General features: G+C 42.5%; 1 protein-coding gene across 4 annotated transcripts; it reads right to left on the bottom strand.

The window, feature by feature from the left end:
- Positions 1-850: 850 nt before the first annotated feature.
- Positions 851-12,977, bottom strand: al (aristaless related homeobox). Of its 4 annotated transcripts, none has more exons than XM_032438079.2 (5): positions 12,559-12,977; positions 3,360-3,705; positions 2,466-2,511; positions 1,622-1,884; positions 851-1,553 (listed from the first exon to the last, which is right to left on the bottom strand). In XM_032438079.2, exons 2-5 carry the CDS (start codon positions 3,662-3,664, stop codon positions 1,022-1,024), a joined length of 1,146 nt encoding a protein of 381 aa, XP_032293970.1. In that variant the 5' UTR covers positions 3,665-3,705; positions 12,559-12,977; the 3' UTR covers positions 851-1,021. The 4 variants fall into 4 exon arrangements, with proteins under 4 accessions (XP_032293970.1, XP_015028546.1, XP_002052823.1 ...); XM_015173060.3 differs by having other exon boundaries at positions 3,360-3,708; XM_002052787.4 differs by lacking the exon at positions 12,559-12,977 and adding an exon at positions 3,795-3,952.
- Between the last annotated feature and the right edge of the window lie 161 nt (positions 12,978-13,138).

The raw sequence follows: 13,138 nt of genomic DNA on the forward strand, positions 1-13,138 counted from the left end.
TTCGTTGCCTAAGTCTTTTATTCGAGTTCTTTGCCTAAGTCTTTTGCTTATGTTTGTTTTTTTTAAATAAATTTGAAACTTATCTGAAAGTGCACTTCTGGAACAAAGTGCATGTTAGTTCGATTATATTAGTTATGCTAGACTTTGTGATACTCATATATCAGCTATTTTACAGGGTATAAACGAGAGAAATCGCTAAGCGGCGTTCTTTTTTTTTGTCTTGTATATTCGTTCGACATTCGTTTGTGATTCGTTTTGAGATGCGTTCGGTATCTTCGTTTTTTTTGGGCTGGCTCTCATTAACATACTTAATTTGTTTCTAATTTATTCATAAATTTATATTTGTAGCACCCGCCCGGCTTGTGGTTTTTGTTTTTGGCCAGCGCTGATTTATGTACAGTCTGCTGATTAATGGCATCCGACCTGCCTGGCTAGTAGCTGTTCCCTGTTAGCTTGTCCAAGTGGCTGTGAATCAGTTGTTGGCCCTGTTAGCGCTTGCTCCCAACTAGGTGTTGTTACGCACATTAGGGCCAGGCCATTTGTATAACTCGGCTTAAATGTAATTTGTGGGCATTACGTGATTTCTCGATGCCAGCTAAAAAAACAAAAAACCAAACAAGAGTGCTCTAGTGGTGCGTGATTGACTAGGAGGTACCCTGTAACCAGCGTCGTTACGCACATTCGAGGGCTCTTTCTCTATTTAAAGTTTAGGGTTTAACTATGGCTTCCAAATATATATATATTCCTTTCTTTGTCGGAGATATTACCTTCTGTTACATAACATGCACAAATTATACCATTTCTGCCCATGTTAAATGGACTGAGGGCATAAAAGAGAATAATAAAAATGGAGAGAGGATTTATTTGTGTGTATATCACAAACACTTTGACGTCTGTGCTTGGTTTTATTAATGGAAATTCCGTGAATTCTGTTACAAACATAAAATGCAAGGTCCGCTTTCGAATAACTTAGGAGCTTAGGACTACAGTTAACCAATTGGATTGTACGATAGCTGCTTGGCTAGCTGACCACATCGCCGCTGTGGCCATTCTGACGCAGCAGCTCCAGCTTCAGTTCGTGTTCGCGCGCCTTCAGCCGCAGCGCTGCTATGGACGAGGTGCGTCGATCCTCGGGCGGCGTGGCAGCACGCGTTGGCGGCGGCGCCAGCTGCCGTTGCGGTGAGTGCCCATGGCCGTGGGCCAAGGTCAAAGCGACAGGCGCCGTCTGTGTGGGCGAGCCGGCCGGTGGTGCCTGATGCGTCAGCGAGATGCCAACCAGCTGCTGTGGCGATAACTGGCCCGCCGGCGGCGGCTGCTGCGACTGCGATTGCGACAACTGTGAGCTGGGCGAGTTGGGCGGCGAGGCCAGCATATGATTATTGGGCGAATGCAGATCCGGTGAGCCGACCAGCATGGGCGGCTTGGCAGCCAAAGCGGGCATGGGCGGCGCACGGCCATGCGGCACAGCCGTCATATTGGCCAGCAACGACTGAAAGGAGCTCGAGGGCGAATACATGGAAGCCATGCCTGGCGGCAGCATGTGCGGCGGTGCACTGCAAAAGGGACAAGCAAGCATTTAGCTTAAGTACCAAAAGCAAAAATAATCAACTATCTCGCTTACCGTTGGAACTGATTGAAGTAGCCGGATGGTATCATTGGTGCTGCCGACAAGTGCGGATAGCGAAAGGCGGCCAAATTGGCGGGCGCATCGAATGGCTTGCGCAGCTGGAAGCCCAAATGGGTAAACGGATTGGGCGGCAGGGCGGCACCTACCACTTGCTGCATGCTGGCGGCGCCGCTCGGCAGATACGGATTGTATGGATGTGACTGCGGTCCAACCTTCTCCTGCTTGCGCCACTTGGCGCGTCGATTCTGGAACCAGACCTACACGAGTGGGGCGCAAAAAAAAGGGGGAAGAGTTGAGCCAGAGTTGAGTTATGTGTTTAATACAGGCTACTGTGTCCTGCCACTGGCAGCCAATTAATGGGCGTGACTATTGAAAACGCCCATTTAATTAGTTTTTAACATAACAATCTGAATTCGTGTCGAGAACGGTGGCTGATTGCAGCGCCAGTCCAAGACCGAGTCCAAACTGAAGTGGAAGTTGGAAGCTGGAAGCCTTGTAGCTTGAGCCTGAGTCTGTGTCCCTTTGGGGCCTCGACTGGCAATTACCGCTAGAATTTGTATGTAAACAAATAATGTTGTTTAGCATGAGCGGTAATTAAAAAACCAGATCAAAGCCAGGCCCCAACCGGATCAGCTCATAATGACTCGGCACTAAAAATTGGCAGCAAGATTTCCGCTCGCTCCAATCTATGGCTATGGGCCAAAGATGTCTTGAAGCGTTTTCATTAGGGGCGACATGCTCCATTATTTTTCAATTTTCAACATTGTTAACTTTGCTTAAAGCACGCTAATCGGACTGAACCACAATTGGTTGTATGGCTAGGGTGCTGGGCTTTTACCTGAATCCGCGCCTCGGTTAATCCAATTTTCATCGCCAGCTCTTCTCTGTAAGAGAAAAAAAAAGAAAGAAAAATGGTCAGACAAAAAAAACTTTAAGGCAATATACCTTTAATGTAAAAAAAACATTGCATTTGTATTGCTGTGCTTGCAATTAATGATCAAATTAATGAACAAATAATTAATATATACAATTATATGGAAATTACATTTTCATGTAAATTAGATATTTATCGCACCGCAATCAATATTCAATGTTTTTTTTTTTCTTCTAATTTACACCACTTCTGTCTAACGCCTCTCTTTGCGATTCTCATTGCAGCTAAACTGTCCGTTGTCACCGCTCTATATAATTCTCATGTCAATCAATCGAGGTAAGTGTAAACAGAGATACTGTGATTTATTTGCCTAATTAATTGTGAAGCATTTAAACTGGTTGCATTAATGAAATGAAAACCCGACGAGTGCCCACAAAAAGTTGCTCTAATTGTTGTTATTACAAATGTTTCTTTGTTGTTGTTGCTGTTGCTTTTTTGTGCAAATCCAATTAGCGGCTGGTTGCAGTCAGTTCTGGTCGTTTGGTCGGTACGTCAGAGGCGTGTTTCTAATTTATGGCAATTATTAATGCAGTTTTCTATATCTTGTTGCATTTCTGCATGTTAATTGAATTTACTTGTACCCTAGGGGATCTCAATTGACACCGATTTGAAAATCTTTTCAGCGTAATTTGAGACTACATGCTGCTCCAAATAGTTGGAACAGCTCACAGGGGGTCATATCATATCATTTTATAGCCGGATTTTCTTTCTTTTGCGGCCACAGACGGACTATTAAATCGATTTATGCAAATTACGTTTATTTGGTTATTATCTTTTGTCATTCGGTTTCTAACTCACCTCGTAAATACGTCGGGGTAATGGGTGCGCGAGAAGGCCTTCTCCAGCTCCTCCAGCTGAAAGCTGGTAAAGGTCGTTCTATAACGGCGCTGCTTGCGCTTTGGCGCATACTCATCCGCCTCGCAATCGCTGTTGGGATCCGAGATGGGGCTGTTGGTGCCGCCGCTGGCGCCGCTGGGCACCGCACCAGAAGCAGTGACCGAGGCGGATGCCACACCACGTTCGGCCACGGCATCCGGATGTGGGTGTGCTAGCTTGGCTTCTTGCGGTAGTTCCTCCAGCTTGACCTCCTCCGATATGCCCATAATCCAAGAGGCAGCGATTCGGCCGAGTTACCAGCGGGCAGCTGCTAAGAGAGACAAAGAAATGCACAGCGAATTAGTCTCGCATTAGAAGCTCGTAATTCAATCATAACTAAACATGCAATTATCGTACACTTTATTACGCCAATTTCTATAATTTTCAATAGCCATGAAGGCTCCGAGTCGGCACTGAGCTTAGCTGTTGTGGTTGCGCTTTGCTTGTAGCTTAATAATTACACAAGACAACAAACAAAACAAATACTTGATACACTCTGAAGTCAGAGATATTAAACCAATTTTTTTTAGGAACTCGAGAGACTACTTGGACAGTCAAAAATCGATTGAGATAAACTCGACTTTATGAAGCGTTACAGCTCACTAATCCAAAAGCTAGAATGATAAGCTACGTTTTTAATTATTTTCTATGCAAGCACATTAGAGCGATTGCCAAATTTGCTATTGAATACGCAACTAAGCTTTTAGATCAACAAATGTAATTTACCAATAACATTAAAGCTCAATGAACGCGCTTTTTACAGAATGTGCTTTAAGACAATACTTGTCTCTGTATATATGCATGAACTTTATTATAAAGTTAAGATATTTAACATATATACATATTTATTTTGGCTCAAAAGCACCAAAGCTTAAAAAAAAGCTATATGCCTATTTTATTTTAAACCCACAAGCATTTAAGTGCAATAAATTTCTTTTACACAAACAGTAAAGCTGAAAGCTCGCTTTAAGACACCAGGTTATTCCCTCTCAACATGTGCTTGAGCTTTTAAGAAAGTCTACATTTTGTTAACTGTTATAAATAAGCAGCCTGGTCCTAATACCCTGCTGCGTAGTGTTGTGGTCTGGCCGCGTGCCTTATGGCCATGGTCTGGTCTGGGCAACAGCGGCAGCGGCAGCTGCGGCGTACTCAATGCAAATCGATGGCATCGGCCATCTGCCTAGAGAGACAGCCGGAGTCGAGGCACAGCTGATCTTTCATCAACACGTTTCCACGAGCTGCGTTTATTTTGCTGGCCATTTCATGTGCAGATCGTTTGGAATTTTAATTAAATTGGGCGGCAACTTCATTTTCATCATCATCAACGGCTGCAATGTTGCAACCGCAACCGGAGTTGCCGCCCTCCCCTACTCGCTCCCTCACCCCTTTTGGCCGTGTATTGACGTGTTCAGATCAGAACTGTATATTTGGTATCAGGTGCCAGTTGTTGGGGCTGCTGTCAGTCAGCGAGCGACCTTTTCGGTAATTCCAACATTTTTGTTAATTTCATGTTTTGCTAATTAATATACAATGCGCTTTAATGACAATTAAGTAAATGGTTAGCTCCAAAATGTAAGCGTCACAATGCATTCCCAGTGCCAATGTCTCGAAGAAGTACTTCGGATTTCTCGTTTTGTATGTTGAATGCTTTTTGTAGGTGCTCATCGTTGCATCGTTGCCGTCGCATCGTTGCCGTGCCGGGGGCTTCAATGGCTGCTTGATTGATGGCCCCGTCCCTAAGTTGGCGTTGTCGTTGTCGTTCTCGTTGATGCTACCGTTGACATTTCGCCTCGGCCTGGCTGAATACATATATCAAAATTGTCCAAATACCTTGTTAAATGGCAAATTAGTGTGCTTCTGATTGATTTAGTTGCATTCTTGCGCCGAATGAAGTTGCAACCGCTGCTCCAGACAACAACATCATTAATGGGTAGCCGGCAGAGCGAGACAATGATCATTAGGAACTGTGTTGCCATGTCACTGACAGGATAGAGGTACAAGTAAGGGCATTATGGCTATGTTGGCCGATATGTTTAAAACAGTAGAGAAGTTGAATATTTTAATATCCTTTCTCCCATAAGCTCTACCTTATTGTACTTTATAAGCTTTCGATAGGCCCATAAGTGATCGAGCAATTTACTTTTGTATTTGTATTAAACCTGTATTTGTGTTCCATTTTTAAAAAGATTTTACAAAATATTATATATTATATAGGAGCTCGGCTATTATGCCCATCCTTAACAAATATCGATAGGCAAAAAATCATCGAGCTCAGAGAAACAAGAAAACTATATTTACTCCCTGTGCCGATTATCGATAGGCACAGGGGTCATCGTAAGTTTTATTACGCACAATTTGTTGCTAGCATATTTTATATTTAATTTGATAACGAATTATCGATAAGCAACTTAACTAATCGAATGCCTTCACGACTTATCGATAGCTTTTGTAACGTATTATTTCCTGACACAAACGTTCTTAATCTTTTGAAATGACTAAATTGCTTTCTCATGAAATCGAAATAAATTACAAAGTATATCGGGGAAAAAATTTAACGAATATCGAAATATCGTTAAGTACAGAACTTATTAACTTCAAGGAAACTTTAATTCACCCATTTTACTTTTCAATCAATTCCAACTTCCTTTGTCGTTCACTTTTTAATTTTTTATATTGATTGAGCCTTTACAGAGTATTCGCAATTCGTTGTTGCAATTGACTTTTTTCATGGCTGAAGTTGTTTTATTTGTTTTGTTTTTTTTTTTTTTTTTACACACATCCGTCAGTTCATAACTCATTTCTCATCATTAATAACTTTTATGATGATTCGCACTGTCAGTTTTCAATGTTGTTAACAAATTCCGCGCATTGACAGCTGACAAACTTAATTTGTGTAAGACTCGGCTGCAAATTATTAAATTAGTTGTACGAATTGCAATTATGCTGAGGATGAAGGCGAGCCCCACCTACCCCCCTATACCGCCCGTTCCCACCAGTCTAATCTCAGATCATAAAAAAGCGCTGATTAATTCATTGCATGCGAACTGTGTAGATACAATGTCGGTGTACAGTAGACACTCCAGCTTGACTGCCGCTCGCTCAGAAAATGTGGAAGTGCTCTCTGGCTTCGTTCAGCTATGCGGAGAATGTGTGCCGTTTGGCTTTGTTGTCGTACCGCCTTATAATTGTAAACGCGTTACGACTTTATTATTGCCACGGAGCAATCAGGACTGGGCAGCAGGAGCAGGAGTCAGTTGAACAAAGTGTTTGGGACTGTGATTGACGGTTGCGTTCGGCGGCGGTAATTAAAAAACTTTTCAGTCAGCAACTGTCAACCCAGCAACAGCAACAGCTCTTGGCCATGTTTACAGCTATTTGGCTTTCATGGCTTTATTTACGAGAGCTTGGCCAGAACTAATCAAGTTAGCGCTGCGTTTGCTCTGCCCAATTGCAGATAGTGCGATTTTCCCGCTATGGTCAATTGGCCAGCAGCAGCAGCAGCAGCAGCAGCTACCCCCGCTGTGAGGGGTTCGTCCACTAGAAGTGGTAGGGAGAGGGGGAAAGGGGAAGGGGATGACTGACCAGCTCGTCGTGCCCAACTGTTTGACACACTGTGGCGACTGTCTTGCTTAGGGCTCACATGCTAATCAAGTCAAGCGCCAGTCTCAGGAGTCTCTACAGTCTCCGCAGTCTGCAGTCTTTCAGCCCCAGTCACTCAGTCTGTCAGTCAGTCAGTCAGTCAGTCAGTCAGTCAGTCTGCAGCTGGTGCTTCTTCTTCTACGTGCTGGCCAGACTTGTTTGCGGTTGCTTGTTTCGTTTAGAGATAAGCTCCATTAGTGTCTGGAAATTATTTAAGAGCAACTCTTGTTGCCAACATTGTGAGAGCTGCGTGTGGGTTTCCAAGTTAATTATACGCTGTTCATAAAGTGTAAAGAGCATATTGGCTTTTTGTTGTGCATATTTATTCCTTCGTTTTCAATGCCTGCTCCAATTTTTATAATATTTTTTTTGTATTTATATAGTATATACAAATGAGTAATATTTCAGATATCGTTTATTTTGAATACCTCCTCCCAGTTTTGCCAAAAATTAGAAAAAAAAAATGGATTCTGCTTGGGGCAAAATCCTTGTTCTTTGGTATATACACACTCTTGTATGCCATTTTGAAGCCCGAAAAAAATGTTGTTTAGGAATGCACGTTTCATTGGTGGGGGGAGGGAGCTGAGGGAAAAGGAAGAAGCAAAGGAACTGCATAAAATCAGCTAGGTCTTCAGCTTAGGGTATCTACTAGTCGGGCATTTTTGCAATACATGTATTTATTGTCCTTGCTGCCGACAAGTGCAGAAATTAAGAAATTATTGCCTAATAACAAACCGCACATGCGTGTACTCTAACAATGATGCGGTACAGCACAGTTGCTTGAGGGTCCTCCAAACACTTCTGTCACGTCGATAAGCATCAATGTTTTGCCCTGTCCATCCTTTAAGCTGCCTCCTTGCTGCCCGCTGTGCTGCGCCATGTCGCTTGGTGTCGTTTTTATGGCTGCACTTTTGTGTTCCACACGCTCCTCGGACGGCGGACTGCAACTGGGACTGGCATATTTCATTAAATGGAAACGGGCCCGGGCCAACCGATCGGTTCAGGTAGAGCAGCCCAAACAGAAGCTCATTTCTGGCATTTTGTTAATGCGTCTGTTCGGCCAGGTCTCAGGCTCAGCTGCTTGGTATCTGCTGCAGCTTATTTATGGGTTTACATTAGGCTAAACCACTTTAGTCACACTTTGATGATCAGACCAGCGCCCTCTTCCAAGCCCTGGCCAGCTTTTTGGGTGGCGCAAAGCTCGTGCTCATCATAACGATAATGCTGTGTGGTCCCCCCCTGCCCACTTTTCCCTTCCACCTTTCGACGTCCTCAATTGCAGTTGATGGATTAGAGAGTGAACCCACCTGCTTTGTTGCCCACTTGATAAAGTCAATTATTTATTTGGTATAAGCGCAGACAAGCGACAATTTCGTGAGTCACCCGAAAACAAAAAAAAAAAAAAAAAAAACCAAACGAAATAACATAAAAATGATAGCCAGAGCAGAGACCGAGGCCTGCACCTGAGCTGCTGCTGCTCGTGTTGGCGCCGGCTTTGGACGCGCCAGGTGCGATAAGACAGCATTCTTCTTGTGCCCCAGACGCCGGGCATAGGGCGAGACTTTACAATGCTATTGGTACATTATGGGCCTCTAATGCACACACACACACACACACACCCAATTATAATTAGTTTATTCATATCCTGTGTCGAAGTCTCACGGCAGCCTCATTTGTTGATGGCGCAATCTTAATTCAATTTACTGCCCATCAAAGACAATCACAACGACTGACGGATACCCTTACTAAAAGAAACTTTTTGTGAGAACGAATTTTAGCTCCTATTATTATTTGTATTATTTTATTTATTTTATTTAATTTTGTAAGCCTCGCCCCAAAACTCTGCCCCATTGTCCATATCTGTTAGCAGCTAACCTCTTTGGTCAATTGATATTATGTAAAAAGTTGCGTCTTTAAAAAGTTGTTTAAAGGAATCTACATAGACGGACTTTATCTGATATTCCTGGTCCTCCATGGTCACTTTAAGACTACTCCACCAAGAACAGAAAACTATTTGCTTCGACTTTTCAGATCTCAGCCTGGCCTTAAGCAGTTACTCCTACAAATTTTCATTTTCTGCCAATAAATGTCCTCCATGGCCACTTTGAGCTCAGTATACTATTTAAATATATGAGATTTTTTATGGTATTTCAACAGCATACACCTCTCTCAAGAGCCACTTTCTGCTACCCTCTGTTTTCCATGGTCATTTTACAATTCTGTCCAACATGATCATAAGAATACACCCAAATAATCGCCAAATGTTCTTCGCTGTCCTCCATGTTCAGTTTAAATCTAAGTAACAATCCTTAAGGGTATTAGCACTTCGTTGCGGCATTGCAGGGGTTTTCCTTTCTTGTTTTTCTTTGCGCCTTGGCCACCCTAATGGCAGAGTTGTCGACGGTAGCCAAAGGTAGTCGCCGTTTCAGGCTCCAGCCGCAGTGACTCAGGTCCCGACGTTCCGGGTAGCTGTTGATGTGGATGATGCGAGGCCAATTACTCATAAAATGCATGTTAAAAACGCTGACCAAGGAGGAGCTAAAGGCTGGTGGCGGTAGGCGGGAGGAGCGGGCGGCGGCGTGAAGCTGTAGCCGAACAACTGTTGCTCGACGCCTGGCGCTGGCCTTCTGCTTTGTTGGCTAAGTTTATTCAGGCTGGGACAGAGACTGGAGATTGAGGCTGAGACAGAAAGCGAGAGACTTGGTGCATCCGTGTTTCTGCCCTTTGTCATTGTCTTGTACGCTTTGATAAGGGGACGCAGACGGACGCCGAGCAATTTGGGGACTGTGTCTCTGCTTGATATTTCATGTTCGCATGTTCCATTTGGGCCCGGACTTTGGCTTTGGCTTTGGCTGGAATTAATGAAGCATATGCACAGCTCTCAATGAGCTGGCCGGGTTCGAACCCTGGCGCCACGACTCTTATCTCGGCTCAAAGCTGAGAGCGTGGGTGTTGCGCCTAGTTTGTGTTGTACAGTGTATTTCTAGTCCCCGTCTCTTTCACTCTCTCTCTCTCTCTCTTTCTCTCTCTCTCTCTCTCTCTCTCTCTCTCTCTTTCTCTCTCTCTCTCTCTCTTTCTCTCTCTCTCTTTCTCTCTGACAAATTGGGAAATGTGTCGCATTGGTTGTGTAGCCAGCACGAAGACGGAATTGATAACCAACCATTGTATCTGTTAGATACGAACTGCAGCGAGACGCTATCTGTGGACAAGTTTTAATTGTGTGTTGGCCTAATTGAATTGGGCTGCAAATACCTCAATTGCTATTTTGGCGTGGAACATATTTTAATTTACCCCCTAAAAAAGAAAGAAAGAACTATCTAATCGGATGCGAAGATCTTTGTGTGGCCCACACTATCTGCAGCTGATGCTACCTCATAGATAGGGCCGACAATTTGCGTCACAGTCTAAACGAAATTGACAAGTCACATGCGCATTATTATTAATTAAATCAGAGCAAAATTATCGATTATCGCCAGGAAACCAAAACTCGTCAAGATACTTCTACAAACCACAAAGAAAAAGAAACTAGAAAGAACGGCTATCTTCGGCTTGTCGAAGATTTAATACCCTTGCAGAGCCAACCTTTTCTTAATGCTCATAGTGCTCGTGGGCATATGGAAAATAGTTAATTCCGAGTATGGTTAAGATATCTTGAATAGTAAACAAGTTTTCCATGCAAGAACCTACTTTTCGATCGATCGTTCCTATGACAGCCATATGATATAGAGATCCGATGCAAATAAGATTTTGCATAAAAGTAGTTAACTGAGTGAAACTTAGTTTGGAGTTTGGTTAAGATATCTTGATAAACAAAACATTTATCATACAAGAACCTACTTTTCGACCGATCGTTTCTATGGCAACTATATGATATAATGGTTCCGGTATATATACTGCTTGCAACAGAAAGAAGCATTTCTGCAAGGTTTCATAAAGATAGCTTTAAAACTGAGAGACTAGATGGATACTGTTGATATTGATCAGGAATATGTATATATATGGGTTCGGATCTGTCTCCTTCTATGCGTTACAGATTTCACGACAAAATTGTAATACTCTCTGCAAGAGTATAAAGAAGTAAAACGGAAAGAAACGGAACGGTGCGAAGCGGAAAGGAAACCCACCCTTGACGTGACGTTGATATGACTTGACTTATCTAAACGGATTCGTACTCGTATTACTTGACTGACCCAAGCATATCTCAGCCTTTCGACTAGCTTTTTGACATGATTATCTCGTCTTGATAATTGCGGCCAGTTAATTTCATTTAGTTTGTTGTTGCTGTAGCACAATGTGTACGAGTGGAAATTTCATTGCTATTCGATTAGGCAAACATTTTGAAAACATCACAATGACAAAACGTGATTTATTTACCAACGACTCAGACTCTGACAATTTTTTGTACTCTTTAATGGTGTTTAATTAAAGCCAATCAGCGATAAGCCCATCGTCCTATCAGCATGTGGCATAGTCCATAAATACCCAACTACGGTTAATCAAAAAAAAAAAAAAAAAATGAAGACAAAAACGTATAATAATAATAATATTTTGTCGATTGCTTGGGCTAGTTAAGGTACGTGCTCGTACATGGCGATACGATATGTCCAAGTGAATTAATCAAATTTAATGATATTTAATTTTCGTTTTCTTAGTCAAATTTCTGGAATGGGTGATTGTCGATTACCGATTACCCTGATTACTCGACTTGTGCAATATGTAATATTATCCGATCGTAACGCAAAACTAGGTTATTTTGTAAGACAAATATTGAATAGATGATGGTATCAAAGCGAGCGAAGGGGAGATAGAGTGAGAGTGAGAGCATAGACTGAGGTAATTGTGATTATGTGAGATCTCACAGTTCTTATAGGAATATATTTAATTCCGACAACGATATTTCTGCTTAGAAAGATCACAGTTTAGGAATTTCGTGTAGATAACAATGTGGGTCAAAACTTATGTGATTCTTAGATGTTACTGTCTGTAGAATGGGTGTGAGTTATGTGTATATAAATTATCTAATCAATAAGAGCCATGTATATCAACAGTTTCCTTTGGGGATAATCTGTGGAGAATCTTCCCAGAAACTAAGAAACTAACTTTAAAGCGCTATGCCACACAACAATGAATACGTCTTACAACCGATTTGAAAAACTTCTCTGGGAAAATCGGCGCGTGTGTTTGACATTTTATTATCTTGTATCTAGCCCATATGGGCTTGCCCGTAATCGAATCCCCGACGCTGTGTGGAACATGGGTGGTTTCTATTCCCAAACAATGAACTTACTACTACTACATTAAAACTTGTCGCGTGGAAAATGGGTGAAAACTCAAAACAACTTATATAAATTTCAATAATGTAAGTTAAATAAGTTTAATTACCTTTGAGGTATGATTATTAGTATTTTTATGAATATTTTTTAAAACTTTCACGTTCTTATTCAATTCATTATAATTTTGTGCTTAAAAACGATTCACTTACCTTCTTCTTAGACTAAAGACTATAGCTGTAATGCAGAGCTGTGACTATGCAGTGATCTTTACACGGTTATCGTTATCGTTATCGATATTGTTAGTTTCTTCTGGTTTTTTTCAAGGAACCTTTGCGAAACACACACAACCGAAACACCTGCCGACGGTCTTTGCACAGAAGCCCTGTTTCAATTGTTGTCAAGTCAACAGCTACTCGAATAAATTGAATATTGCGTTTAGATCAGCCCGTTTATTAGATCTTCAATTTTGGTAATAGTTTTAGCACACACACACACACCTATACACACGTACACACAGAGAACTGCGGGTAAACGGCACATGAAACAGACTCAAGACTCGAGCGCGACGACGACGGCTTTTGATGACCGGGCTCCGTCAGTGCCGCAAGCGAACTACACAAAGAGCAGGCGGCGGCTGGCAGCGAGGCCGGCACAAATTTCAAAAATTTCAGGTGGGCCGCAGACGCCAACAACCGGTTGTTTGGCTGTTGGAGAGAAGCTGCCGCCAGCTGCTACTGCTGCTGCTGCTGCTGGAAGGCCCGTGTGCTGAAACGAGAGAGCGCGATGCGA

This window comes from Drosophila virilis, chromosome 4 (genome assembly GCF_030788295.1).
Source record: "Drosophila virilis strain 15010-1051.87 chromosome 4, Dvir_AGI_RSII-ME, whole genome shotgun sequence".
Taxonomy (NCBI): domain Eukaryota; kingdom Metazoa; phylum Arthropoda; class Insecta; order Diptera; family Drosophilidae; genus Drosophila; species Drosophila virilis.